Source organism: Balaenoptera borealis (assembly GCF_965194805.1).
Source record: "Balaenoptera borealis genome assembly, chromosome: 3".
Taxonomy (NCBI): Eukaryota; Metazoa; Chordata; class Mammalia; order Artiodactyla; family Balaenopteridae; genus Balaenoptera; species Balaenoptera borealis.
This window is the reverse complement of record NC_138866.1, coordinates 180,402,742-180,416,534: the sequence shown is the minus strand read 5'-3', so window position 1 is coordinate 180,416,534 and position 13,793 is coordinate 180,402,742. Positions and strand designations below refer to the sequence as shown.

Genomic DNA, 13,793 nt, shown 5'->3' with positions numbered 1-13,793 from the left:
TCAGTACCATCCCAACAATAAATCTATCTTCCACCTCCTACTTCAGCCATTTGATTTTACTGTTGAGTGGCCAACACTTAGTAACTGTCTAAATTCAGTCAACCAACCAGTTGGTAACCAACCATTTAAGGTAAGGTGCTTGGAAGTCTTATTGCATGAATAGTGTTCCTCTTTCAGAATTTTTATACTTACCTGACTGTTATTTCAGGTACTTAATTTTTGTCTGTAGTTCCATCTTAATTTCACTCTAAATATGATGGTATTTAATGAGCAAACATCCAATATTCTCTTTTTCGTTAATGGCACCATCATCTACCTAGATCCATAAGCCAAAAACCTAGGAGTCATCTAGATTTCCAGCTTTCCTTCACTTTCTAGGACAAAAGTAGAATCTGTTGGCTCTACCCCAACACATACCATGATGGTTGCTTTTATGTGTCAAATTGGCTAGGACATGGAATGCAAACATTTGGTCAAATACCAGTCTGGATGTTCCTGTGAGGTTGTTTTGGGAGGTTTTTGGTTTTTTGTTCTTGTTCTAGATAAGGTTAACATTTAAAGCAGTAGACTTTTAGTAAAGCAGATTACAGTCCATAATGTAGGTGGGCCTTATCCAATCAGTTGAAGGCCTTCAGAGGAAACAGACTGAAGTCCCCTCAAGAAGAGGAAATTCTATCTCTAAATTGTCTTTGGACCTGAACTGCAGTATCAACTCTTTCTTGAGTTACCAGCCTGCCAGCCTCCATCACTGCACGAGGCAATTCCTTAAAATAAATCTCTCCAAAAAGATATTGATAGATAGATGACAGATAGATGATAGATGACAGATAGATAGACAGATAGATTATAGATAGATGATAGATAGATAGATAATAGGTAGATAGATGATACGTAGAGAGAGAGACACACAGAGATACACACACACACACACACACACACACACACACACACACACACACCCTACTGGTTCTGTTTCTCCAGAGAAACTTGACTAATACAAATACCCTAATCCATTCTTTTCTCTTCATCTCCACTGCCACACCCCAGACTAAGCCACAATTCTTCCTCTGATCTTCCTTGCTTTGAAACGGAATCATCAGAGATAATGCCTGATCTCCCAGTTTCCTGGTTGAGATGGGCTTAACATGTCACCTGACTCCAAACTGTAAACCCTACCTAATGTCATGGAATGTTTCTACTTAGCCATATAAAAGAGTCAGATTTCTCTCTGTTTTGCCATCTCTTTAGCAGATCGACCGTGCATATCACAGTCTGCTTGAATAGTTATTCAATAATAAAATTATTTTCTTTTTCTTCTACTTTCAGGGAGAGGTTTTCTAGGTTGGGAGAGATTTTGCTTTTTACCGTATCTCTTCCCAAATTTAAACCCTTCAAGAGGACCACTGCACACGTGGGAACAAAACCCTCCAGTCTCCAGGTCACAGCTTACTAGATGGGGCTCGATCCAGCCCTGCTGACCCTCTGCTCTCACCTCCTCCCACCCTTGTTCTCACTCACCACCTTCCAGCCACAAAGCCTTTCTGCTCCTCAAGAACTTTAAGCTCATTTTCACTGTAGAGACTTTGTATTTCAAGTTCCCTCTTCTTGAAATACTCATTAAGGTTCCAACTCAAGTGCCAAATCCTTAGTGAGCTAACAATCCAAATTTTACTCTTTTATTTTCTATATATTATTCATAACCATCTTAAAATATATATTTCTAAAAATGTGTTTACTTGTGTTTTGTCTGTACCCCTACTGGAATGTAAATTCGCTGAGTAGAAAGACTTATCTTTCCAATCCAGTGTTGTATTCTCTCTTTTTGGAGCATAATAGTCCCTCAACAAATATTAGTTGAATGAATAAAAGAATAGTTATTAAATCTGAAGCATCTCCTGACTGTTAACCCAGTTACATTCTTTTATTTAATAGTTGATTAATGATGATGGGTCTATTTCATATGACTTTTTCCCTTGAAATTTTATTTTTACCAAAGAGTGATTTATAAATGTTTACACTTATAAAAGGAGTACTTGGGGGACTTCCCTGGTGCCACAACTAAGGAGCTGGAGAGGCACAACTAAGGAGCCCACAAGCCGCAACTAAGGAGGCCAACGCAACCAAATAAATAAATAAATAAATAAATAATTTTTTTTTAAAAAAAGGAGTACTTGGAAATGAAAAGCTTCTATTTCAATACAAACTTATCTCTTCTTGTTTCCTTTATTTATCTTTGACATTAGGAAGCAGTGCAAGTTTGATATTGCCTTTGCCAGACAATACAAGGAAATGTAAAATCATCGCTTTATGATCCTGCATTCATACATTATTCTTCTCCTCAACTAGTCAACATGTAAGTTTGGCTTTTATCACTGTCTCTGTGCAATGTCTCTGAGTTAAAATGTCATACTTCTTCCTCTGAAAGTGATTCAAGACCTTGACCAAAAGACAGCTTGTGGCATTTTTGTCACTATTAACCAGACCAATGTTTCATTTGGATAAACATTCAATTTTTGTTTTCTATACTAATTATGTTTTTGTAACAGACGTATTGCAAAGCTGAACAAATGATAACAGATGATACTTACACATCAGAAATGTATTTACAGGATTGAAGAGACCCGCCATCCATCTTAACTCAGTCTTACTAACCTCACATTTATTTTTCAACAAATAGGTGCCAGGCACCATGCTAGCGACAATGCAAAGACAAACCAGACACAAATTCCCTGCCACAAGGAGCCCACACTTCAAGGGGAGAAATATCAAAGGTCAAAATACATTTAGGAAAGAAGCAAGAAGTTTCCACACCATGCCTCAGGTTAAAAATGGCTGAAACCTAGATATCCAATAGCACAGGTACAAATTTTCTTTTAAGCACATTTTAACCATTTTAAAATGATAACATTGAGCAAGTCATTAAATTTCCAAACTTACTGGCAAAGAAAGTTAGGTTACTAAAGGTGACAAGTTAGAGATATTAACTATTATATGCTGTACTTCCTTATATATTTTTAGGCTTTCCCCACCATCAATACATAAAATGCTGACATGAAAGCATAAAAGCTAGTAACTTCTGGAAGAAAGAGAAGCTGGATAAGAGGAGAATAAGTGGGTATTCTGTAGCAGGTGCTACCGGAACCATTTCTTCCTGCCTTTTGCCATTTCAGTGAGCGCCAGCCCCACTTCCCAATGGCATCACCACACCGCTGGGCCCGGGGGCATTTTCTGGCCATCAGAGAACGCTTCACACACTGCGAAGACCAGTAGGGTCAGAGAACGAACGCCTCCTAGGAGTAGCCCTTTACCAGTGACCAATGGCTATAGACGAATTAACAGCCCCAATCTTTGCACCGTGGGCAGGATGATTCTGGAGCGCACATCCTACATTGTCACCCAGGGCGCCTAGCAAGGCTGAGCTACAGCTGTCCACAGGGGTCACTGGACCCACCATGGACCAGCGGCCTTTCTTCTGGTCTCATGTCTGCACCCTTCAGCTAGTCTTTCCCAGGACTGGCTCCCAAATAAACTACTTCACTCAAATCATTGTCAGAGGTCACCACCTTGAGCCATCCAAACTAAGAATCTATCCATTAGCCCCTATAAGTGAATGTACACCCACAGATGTGTCTCCAAAGAACTGAAATTAAGTTAATAGATAAATATTTATTTTTATAAAGTTATAATGTTTATAAGTTAAAAATAAATATCTATTATGCACCTAGTATATGCAAAAAAAAAAAAAAAGAAACTACAACAAGTGGTGGGGGCAGGGGAGAAAACTAAGGATCACACTATTAGGTTTAGCGATGTTGAACAAAAGGATAAAGGAAAAATTGAGAATGATTTTATTTACCACTTCAATCCTTCATTCATTCATCAAATCTCCAGAGAACCTACTAATTTAAGTCACTGCATTTGGCTATCTGGGGAGGTCCAAGTATGAATCCAATATGGGTTGTGACCTCAAGGAAAGAATAGAGGCTGGGATAAGGAACTCTGCCAACTTCCTGCCTCCCCTCCTAAAGACAGGAGTATCTACACCCTCCCTGGGTTCGTTCACTCCCATCTCAGTAGCTCTCCCTCAGCCTGCTAATCCCTTTACCTGTGTCCTGGATTCCATCCCCTCCTGAGGCTCTACTCACTATCCTTCCCTTTCTCCCCTATATCCTCTACCTCAGAATGCCAGCCTCTCCCCCAATTTCAAGACAAACAAACAAAACCTGTAGGTAAGACGCTGACACTACACAACTTTTTCTTCTTCCACTCATAACCACACTAATTAATCTTTATGTATCATGTCCACCTGATTGTGACATAATCACAGCTCTACTGCTCACTGGCTGTGTGACCTTGGTCAAGTTTCTAAACTACTCTGTGCTGCCTTTTCCCCCCCAAAGAATAAGGAGGAAAGCACAGGACCGGCTAGTTGTTGTGAGAATTAAATGAGATCATCTAAATAAAGCGCTGAGAACAGTTCCTGACACAGAAATTGCTTGATACATGTATGTGTATTCTTATCACTAACTTGGGAAAATCAGTCTTAAAGGCAATGTGAAACAGTCCAGAACAGGATGAAACTGGAGAAACAGAGAACCGTTGCAGCAGCCCAAAGAGAAGGACAGAAGGACACAGACAATGGAGACCCCCAGAGTTTCCAGGTGATGTGGTGGAGAGAGGTATATTCTTCCGGGTCAGCAAACTTGCAGGCAAATGCTGGTTCCACCATTCACTAGCTGTGTTGCCTTAGTTAAATTAATCATTCTAGTCTCAACTCCTGATCTGTAAAATGAGGATAATAATGTTCTCTGATAGAGTTGCTGTGAACTTTCTAAGTGAGATAATTTAAGCAAAGCACCCAGCATATCATTTTGCAGAGAGTAAACCTTCAAATGTTAGTGTCCTCTTTCCCATCTCCAAGTGAAAAGTCTAAACAATTGATACAAAGAGAGGGACTAAGTCCTTCTTTGACATACTGTTGTCTTGAAGCATGTTTTTGTCTTTCCTGATGGACACACTCCAGCTGGTAAATTACACCTACTTCTTAGCCTCAGAGCCAGAAGACCATGGTCAAGAATTAGCTCTGGTCCTTAATGGCTAGCTGACTTCCAAGCCTCAGTTTCCTCCTGTAGTAAAATGTGGATTGTAACACCCACCCAACCCATCTCACTGGGTTGTTCTAAGGATCTGATTAAGGATCTGAAAGCAATTACTTAAAGTGATTAAAGATCTGAAAGGGCTCTGTGACCTTAACTTGGTCTGTAATTAGAAGAATCTGTCCAACAGTGCTCACTTCTCTTTCATTTTCAATTCTTTTTGAAAGGGCACTTGCCTTCCTATCTCCTTCTACTTTCACTTTTACTCTCCTGATTTCCACTAGTTCCCTCTATGGGCCAATGTAACCATACGGTATTTCCATTCAACAATGCTTGATGGTCGCCAAGAGGCAAGAGGACACTGCCGTTCTCACATCGACATCAGTTTCCCTCTCTCTCTGCCATGCAGATAACAAACCACTTCGGAAGCTACTTTCCTGTGCAACTCCCCTTGTGATCTGTGATCTCCTGGTTCTCCCTTAGCTGCTCAAGATTCAGTCTCAGACCAGGTTTCAGGATCAGTGTCATCACTGTAATCTCCAGGTCCCTTTGAAGACAAGGGTCTTTGTCTTAACTGAGGTTGACTGTATTTGATTCTTTTTTTTTTTTTGACAGGTTACCTTCTGTATTTTCTTATTTTAAAACTTATTGAAGTCTAGTTGATTTGCAATGTTGTGCTAATTTCTGCTGCACACAGTAATTCAGTTATACATATATATATATATATTCTATTTCATATTCTTTTCCATTATGGTTTATCACAGGATATTGAATATAGTTCCCTGTGCTAGACAGTAGGACCTTGTTGTTTATCCATTCTCTATATACTAGTTTGCATCTGCTAATCCCAAACTCCCAATGCCTCCCTCCCCCATCCCCCCTCGCCCTTGGCAACCACAAGTCTGTTCTCTATGTCTGTGAGTCTGTTTCTGTTTCATAGATAAGTTCATTTGTGTCATATTTTAGATTCCACATATAAGTGCTATCATCGGGTATTAGTCTTTCTCTTTCTGACTTATTTCAAGCGTATTTGATTCTTGAAAGCTCACATTTAACCAGTGGTGACTCTTCCTACCTAGAAATTAGGTCCAACACCCTCAGAAGGCACTGAAATGTCACTCAACAAAGCAATTGTCTTCTTTACCTATATCTGGAATATCCTACATCCACAGATCTTCATATCTGAATTATAGAAAAATCAGAGGTCATTTGGGACAACAACATGAAAAATAGACAACTATAAGAGCAATTGAAAAAAGAAAGATGACAAAAACTTGGTTTTGGTCAACAATGTCAGAAAGTATGTCTTAAATCTGGTATCCAAAACAAGTCATATGTATGAAGGAAGAAATGAGAGACTAGAAATAAAGAAAAGAAAAGAAAGAAAAGAAAGAAAGAAAGAAAGAAAGAAAGAAAGAAAGAAAGAAAGAAAGAAAGAGAAAGAAAGGAAGGAAGGGAGAAAGAAAAGGAGAAAAATAGAAATATTATAAGGAAAATTTTATGAAAAATGAAAACGAGTAAGGGAACAGGCAGTGGGCAACTGTCCCTTGAAGACGTCCAAGATTGGTGTTAAACCAATCATTTGCTGAGCAAAAACGCATTGCTTCTGTTTAATAGGAAGAACATGGCCCTGGGAGTCAGCAGTCCTGAGCATTCAGCAGCTTGTGCCACTCACCAGTGAGACCCTGGAAAGATCACTTAACCTGTCAGGACCTCAGTTTTCTTACCCACAAACAAGGAGGTTGGACACAGCACAGCAGTGTGCTAGAGGTCACATTCACTCTGTTTGGTTTTGCTTTTTTTCACCCTCACGGGCCAGTGAGTGCCTCTTACTGGCACCTCTTCCCAGCTCTGCTTCCAGTGGCATCACGCTGGTAGTTTGAAATCAACCACGGTGGGAGTCTCACACCATGGAAATCACTCCATGCCACAAATCAGTGCTTTTTCTCTCCTGAGAACCAACTGTTAAGTTTACCGCCACTGCACTGCCTGTGAGCCAAACCGTCCCAACTTCAAGCTAAACCTCTGTGCCTGAGCAACTCTCACTGTATCTCTACCACTGTTATATCCCCATTGAGGTCTAAACGTTGGCACTGAATGCAGTTCTTCCTGCTAAAGAGATAGCAGGGCAAGAGCAAGAAGTCACTCTCCCTCTGCTGTGCTTGGCCACCCCGGCCCCGTCCAGGTACAACGAGGGGTCTCGTGGCGTTGATGATGCGGGATGTTCTCAGGGAAGTGGGAGAAAGGGGTCTGGGTTGGAAAGAAACCACAGGAAGCGGGGAGATCTTTTTTGTGGGTTATATAAATGGGAAGGGAGTCCAGAGGAGGGGGTACGGAGAGTTCGCATATTCTTTATTCTACTGCTAACTAAGTAGGTGCTCTGTTTTTATCCAGACACCTCCGTTCATGTGCCACTTGGCCCAAGAAAAGGTCAAATAAGAATTAAAGGCTCTCAAGTTAATAAAAAATTTTCTGGAAAGAGCTCCCTTATACGTGTTTTTGGTTTTGTTTTGCTTTTATTCTTTAAGTAAAGATTCTTCAGCACCCTCCTGCTTCTCCCATAGTTGTGTCTATGAAGAGGAAGACATTCATCACAGCAAGGCACCCTGCTGTCTCCAGGAGGGAAAACTTCCTAAGCAAAGTGAGAAAGACTTTTTGCCCCCAAAACATTAAGAGCAAGTTGAAGGAAACTTCAGGAATTCCCTGGCGGTCCAGCGGTTAGGACTCTGCACTCTCACTGCCGAGGGCCCTGGTTCAACCCCTGGTCTGGGAACTGAGATCCCACAAGCCACACAGTGTGGTCAAAAAAAAAAAAAAAAAAAAGAAGAAGAAGAAGAAAAAAATAAATGTAGGGGCTGTATCTGTGGTATCTGTGCTGCCCAGTATGGTAGCTATTAGCCCCAAGGGTCTATTGTACACTTGAAATGAAGCCAGTCTGAATTGAGATGCCCTGTAAGTATAAAATGCACATTGGATGTTGAAATTTTAATTTTAAAAAATGAACATAAAAATATCCCAGTAAGTTTTATACTGATGAATGTTGACTAATAATATTTTAGATACATTGGGTTAAACAAAACATATTCATAAAATCAATGTTTCTTTTTACTTTTTTAAAGGTGGCTGCATAATGTGGCCGATGATGCACCTATTGGACGGCACTGGGTTAGGGTCCAGGTCCCATCCAGTGTCTGTCTGAAGACGTTTAGTGACACGGAACTTACCCCTAAGCAGAACATTCTATTTGAGACAGCGCAACCGTTAGAAGATTTTCACTGCTCTTAGTTTTAACCTTCGGGATCACAAAGAATATAGTAATCCTCTTGCACAAGACAGTTTTTCAAGATGAAGACTGGGGTGATGTGGGGCTCACCCTGCCATCCTGTCACACCCCTCCTTACTCTCTGAGGGATGCACTGTGTAGCCAGGACTCAGGTACAATGTCTCCTCGGACTCCAGGACTCTTTCCTCACCATTGTTTTTTGGGAAACCTCTCCTTTAAATGCTAACTCTACTACTTGTATTGAACAACTGATTGCTATCATGGGGGAAAAAAAAAAAGTCACTGCTATTGATAGCTGACACTTAGGATGCAACCACTCTGGGTCATATTATGTTCTAAATATTTTACACAGTTCAACTCATTGAATCATTGCAACAACTGATGAGGCAAGTAATACAGTGCTCCTTACTTTACACACAGAAAAATTCAAGCACCAAGAAATTAAGCAGCTTCCTGGCAGGGGCCAGGTGCAAACCATACTGCCTTTGCTTGTGTGTTTATAATCCCCACTACTTCAGGCTCATGGTGAGTTAATGCTTTCTGTGCTGGAACACTCTCCCTGGGAGGCTTCCTGGGGGTGGGGAGTTTCCGTCTCCTCCGTGGCCCCAACTCCCACCTGCCTCCAACTCAACAGGGCATGGAGTGCCCTTTCGCACAGGCTGGGCGCAGACAGCGTTTGCTGATTTGAGAGGAATGACGGGGGATCGGGGAGCCAACATTTCAAAGTGGAAATCCCGTTCATCTCATGTCAAAAGAGACCTGGAAATAAAAATTCCTACAGGCACTCTCATTCCAAGGGTAAAGCAGGTTAAGACTGAAGAAACAGAAGAGAGAGACTCCGTAATGTCTTTGGGCTTCTGAAAAGCTCTGAATCTATGCCTCATGAGTAATCATCAATCTCCAGGAAAAAAAAAAAAAAGGTGAGGGTGGAGAGGAATAAATCAGTTTGAAGAACTTAGAACAGAGATAAGGATCAACGTAGAACAGAGATAAGGATGAACTCTCTAGCAGTAAAAGCTAGAGCAAACGGTTCATTCACTACTGAGGGAAGTAAGTCAGAGAAAGACAAATATCAAACGACCTCGCTTATATATGGAATCTAAAAACAGAGTACAGATGAACTTATCTACAAAACAGAAATAGAGTTACAGATGTAGAAAACAAAAGTATGGCTACCAGGGGGTAAAGGGGGGGAGGGATAAATTGGGAGACTGGGACCGACATAAGCACACTGCTGTATATAGGAGAGATAACTAATAAGGACCTACTGGATAGCACAGGGAACTCTACTCTGTAATGGCCCACATGGGAAAAGAATCTAAAGAAGAGTGGATCTATGTAGATGTAAAACTGATTCACTTTGCTGTACACCTGAAACTAACACAACATTGTAAATCAACTATAATCCAATTAAAAAAAAATTAATAGCTCATTCACAGAAAAAAAGATGAGTTATAAAACTCCCATGGAATCTTTGGGCGGGGGGACGATCTGCGATCCATCCTTAGACCTACCATGAAGAGAGACACTAGTGCCGCCTTCCTTTTGGCCAAAAACACTCAGAAGTTGTTGGTTGGGGGTTAGGTAGAAACTGTAAACTAGAATCGGCCAACCACAGAGGAAATCGCTCTAAGAATAAAGCAGGGAAGAGGCGACGGCAGATGAGAGAAGAGGTAAGAGGAAGATGGGGCTCCGTGGCGCTCAGGTCAGGCGGCCCCTCTGACCTGCCAAGCGGCCGCCGCCTCCGGGTGCCCGGCTTCCAGGCCTGGGGACCAGGCGGAGGTTTGCCGCAGAGCTGGTGGTGCGGAAGCCCTGTTTTCTCTTCCCCGCAGGTGTGGAAGAAATCCCTCAACCCTGACCCAGAGGGGAGGGGGTACCCCAGGCCCCAAGTCAGAAAGCTTCCAGGTCAGAGCCGACTTACCCAGGAGCTGCACGGCAACCGGAAGGAGAGAGAGGAAAGCCAGGAGCGCGGACAGCTTCATGGCCCAGAGTTGATCCTCTTCTTGCAAGGATGGAGAGGAGAGAGCCGGGAGAACCAAGACAGTGAGGGCGCCGGCTCGTCCTGCCCCTCCTCCCAGCTCTGAACGCCCGGCTGAAAAGACGTTTGGAGGGAGGGCCCACTTTTAAAGGGCTTCTGAAATTAGGGAAAACCTCCAATAAGGAGATATCCTGTCACATGAGGGCGGTTGGAAAAACAGGAATTCAAAGTTACAGCTTTGCTTTGTAAGCTAACTTCTGAGAAGAGCAGACACAGGGGAAGGGGAGAGAGGGACACGTGGGGGGAGAGGGATGAGGAAGAGGGGGGAGGCGAGAGGGGGCCGGTGAGAAGTGAGGAGCCGGGCCGGCCTGCAGGGAAGTGGGAAGTGAAACAGCCCCGGACCTCCTGGCCCTCCTTGGAGGATGGGGCCATGGGGAGGGCAAGCTGGGGGCCATGGGGAGGGCAAGCTGGAGGCCACTACCTGGCCTGGAAAAGTCAGGTTTCCTCTGGGAAGCCGCTGAATCAGGGGACCCTCGGCAGACAGATCCCACCGGAACATGGTAGAGAGGGCAGGCACTAAAAAGGACAGTTTTCTGGGGGAAACATCCTCTTAAGAGCTGAAACGGACCCACCTCTTTCTCCATATTCGGTGCTTAGAGCCTCCTTTTTCCTTAGAAATCTTCAAAAGAAACTTCACGTGGAGCTTTCTTCCTTTTGGCTAGAAGAAAAGTGAAATAGAGACTAAGCCTAGGAAAGAATCTCAGTCATAACAGGAGGGAGAAAGTTCTAGAAGTCTTTTTCTAGAAACTTCTCTAGAGAGCCAGAGAAAACAGTGACAGGATTTGCAGTAAAGCCTCGCTGCCCATCCTCGACCATAGTGATCTTCTTCAGGTTCACAAGGGTCCTCTTGCTGGGAGAAAACCTGCTCATTTGGTCAAAAAGATGTATATTCATTACAAGATAGGCAGAATACTTTCTTTTAAAAAAATGGAAACAGGTATTTCATTAAGCACCATATTAACCCTAAACATCTATTTTGTTATTTTTTCGGAAGTAAAATATGAATTAAGAACATTTTGAAGCAGATATTAGTAATTAGATAGCCAACCCACAACTGGCGTGTGGGAAATGTTAGCCAGTCAGAAAGAAGCTACTGGAAACATTGTATTCTTTGAAATTTTAAAAGAATAGTTTGTCTTCAAGTGGAAAGCTCCAAGATTCACACCTCTGTGATAATGTTATAAACTTTGCTTCCTAATGAAAAATGTGACATCGTTCTCTTACTGATTTTTTTTTAGCATTCTAAATTTAAGATTATTCTGACAGGATGAAAAAGATAGTAAAAATGTAGGGCACAAGAAAAATGTTTCTTTTCTCGTTAAGCTAACGCTACACTGACATAAAAAAGTTGGTTACAAAACAGAGCAGATGAAACAAAATGTTGTTTTCTAAAACAGTACTTCACTGATTTATCATGAGAAAAACAAATATTTTAAATGAGGCATTCATGGTTTTTAAATGTAAATCAATTCTATAAATTAAAAAAGTTTGGCCTAATATGGATTTCTATTAATTTTAGAAGCAAATAAAACTTAACTGAATTCTCTCTACACTCACATTCAGGGTTTTTTAAATTACAGAAGTGTGTCATATGGGCAACCAGGATCAGTGGTAGAATCTGTGACTTTGAAACAAAAGAAGGCCAATTGTCCCACAAAGAATTTACCCCATGACATTGACCTTACTGAAACAAAGATTTAACAGGCTAAAAGAAAAAGAAATCCAGCTCTTGGGGGAGTGAAGGTGGAATTGGAAGCTCTAGAAATCCATCATTCTACCTCGACAGCTACTGAATTGTCAGAAAGTGTCTGGAGGAACTATTTTGGAACTCTAGACTCTAGTGGAAACCTGGGAGCATCCAGTGGAGAGCTTGGTGGAGAGGCTGCAAAACATCAGTGAGTTTCAACCTCTCCCCTGTGGTAGTGGCCACCATCCTCCACTCCCCCATCTTTGTGGCAGGTGACAGTGAGGGTGGCAGACTGTTTGGTGCAGCTTGCCAGAACCAGGACAGACTGTCAGGAACTTGTCCTCCAAATATCAGACTTGTGTGTTCTGAAGGCTGACTGCGCTCTTCATTGCTTTCACCACTTCTGTTCAACATAGTACTGAAAGTTCCAGCCAGAGCAATTAAACAAGAAAAAATAAATAAATAAAAGCATCCAAGAAGATGTGGCACATATGTACAATGGAATATTACTCAGCCATAAAAAGGAACGGAATTGAGTTATTTGTAGTGAGGTGGATGGACCTAGAGTCTATCATACAGAGTGAAGTAAGTCAGAAAGAGAAAAACAAATACTGTATGCTAACACATATATATGGAGTCTAAAAAAGAAAATGGTTCTAAAGAACCTAGGGGCAGGACAGGAATAAAGATGCAGATGTAGGGAAGGGACTTAAGGATGCAGGGAGGGGGAAGGGTAAGCTGGGATGAAGTGAGAGAGTGGCATGGACATATATATACTACCAAATGTAAAATAGATAAGCCCGTGGGAAGCAGCCACATAGCACAGGGAGATCAGCTCGGTGCTTTGTGACCACCTAGAGTGGTGGGATAGGGAGGGTGGAAGGGAAAGCAAGAGAGAGGGGATATGGGGATATGCGTATGCATATAACTGATTCACCTTGTTATACAGCAGAAACTAACACACCATTGTAAAGCAATTATACTCCAATAAAGATGTTAAAAATAAAAATAAAAGCATCCAAATTGGAAAGAAAGGAGAAAAAGTATCTCTCTTCACAGATGGCATTATTTTATGTGTGGAAAACCCTAAAGCTTCTACAAAAAACAAAAACAAAAAAAACCCGCTAAAGCTAATAATCAAATACAACAAAGTTGAAGAATATAAAATCAAAACACAAAAATCAGTTATGTTTCTATACACTATTAATGAAAAATCTGAAAAGGAAATTAAGAAAACAATTCTATTTACAATAGCATCAAAAAGAATAAAGTACTCAGGAATAAATTTCACCAAGGAGACAAAAGACTTATACAATGAAAACTACAAAACATTGCTGAAAGAAATTAAAGAAGACCTAAATAAATGGAAAGCTATCCCATGTTCATAGAATGGTAAACAAAGTACTGTTAAGATGACAATACTACCTTATCTCTTAGAATACTATCTCTTACAATACTATCTCTTACAATACTACCCTAAGAGATCTACAGGTTCAATGCAATCCCTATCAAAATCCCAATGATTTTTTTTGCAGAAATAGAAAAACCCATCTTAAAATTCATAAGAAATCCCATTTAGCCAAAACAGTTTTGAGAAAGAACAAAATTGGAGATTTCACACTTCCTGATTTCAAAACTTACTACAAAGCTACAGTAATCAAATAGTGTGGTACTGGCATAAATGAGTCA

General features: G+C 41.3%; 1 protein-coding gene across 3 annotated transcripts in view; it reads right to left on the bottom strand.

Moving 5' to 3' along the window:
* The window catches only part of MRC1 (mannose receptor C-type 1), a 172,245-nt gene that overhangs the window by 79,569 nt on the left and 78,883 nt on the right, over positions 1 to 13,793 (bottom strand). The window contains exon 1 of one of the 3 annotated variants that reach the window (XM_082385249.1): positions 10,301 to 10,703. The exons of the other annotated variants lie outside the window; for them this stretch is intronic. Within the exon in view, the coding sequence (XP_082241375.1) occupies positions 10,301 to 10,361 (61 nt within the window). The 5' untranslated portion in view covers positions 10,362 to 10,703. Of the gene's footprint in view, positions 1 to 10,300; positions 10,704 to 13,793 lie in introns of those variants that run through there. 3 annotated transcript variants of the gene reach the window in all.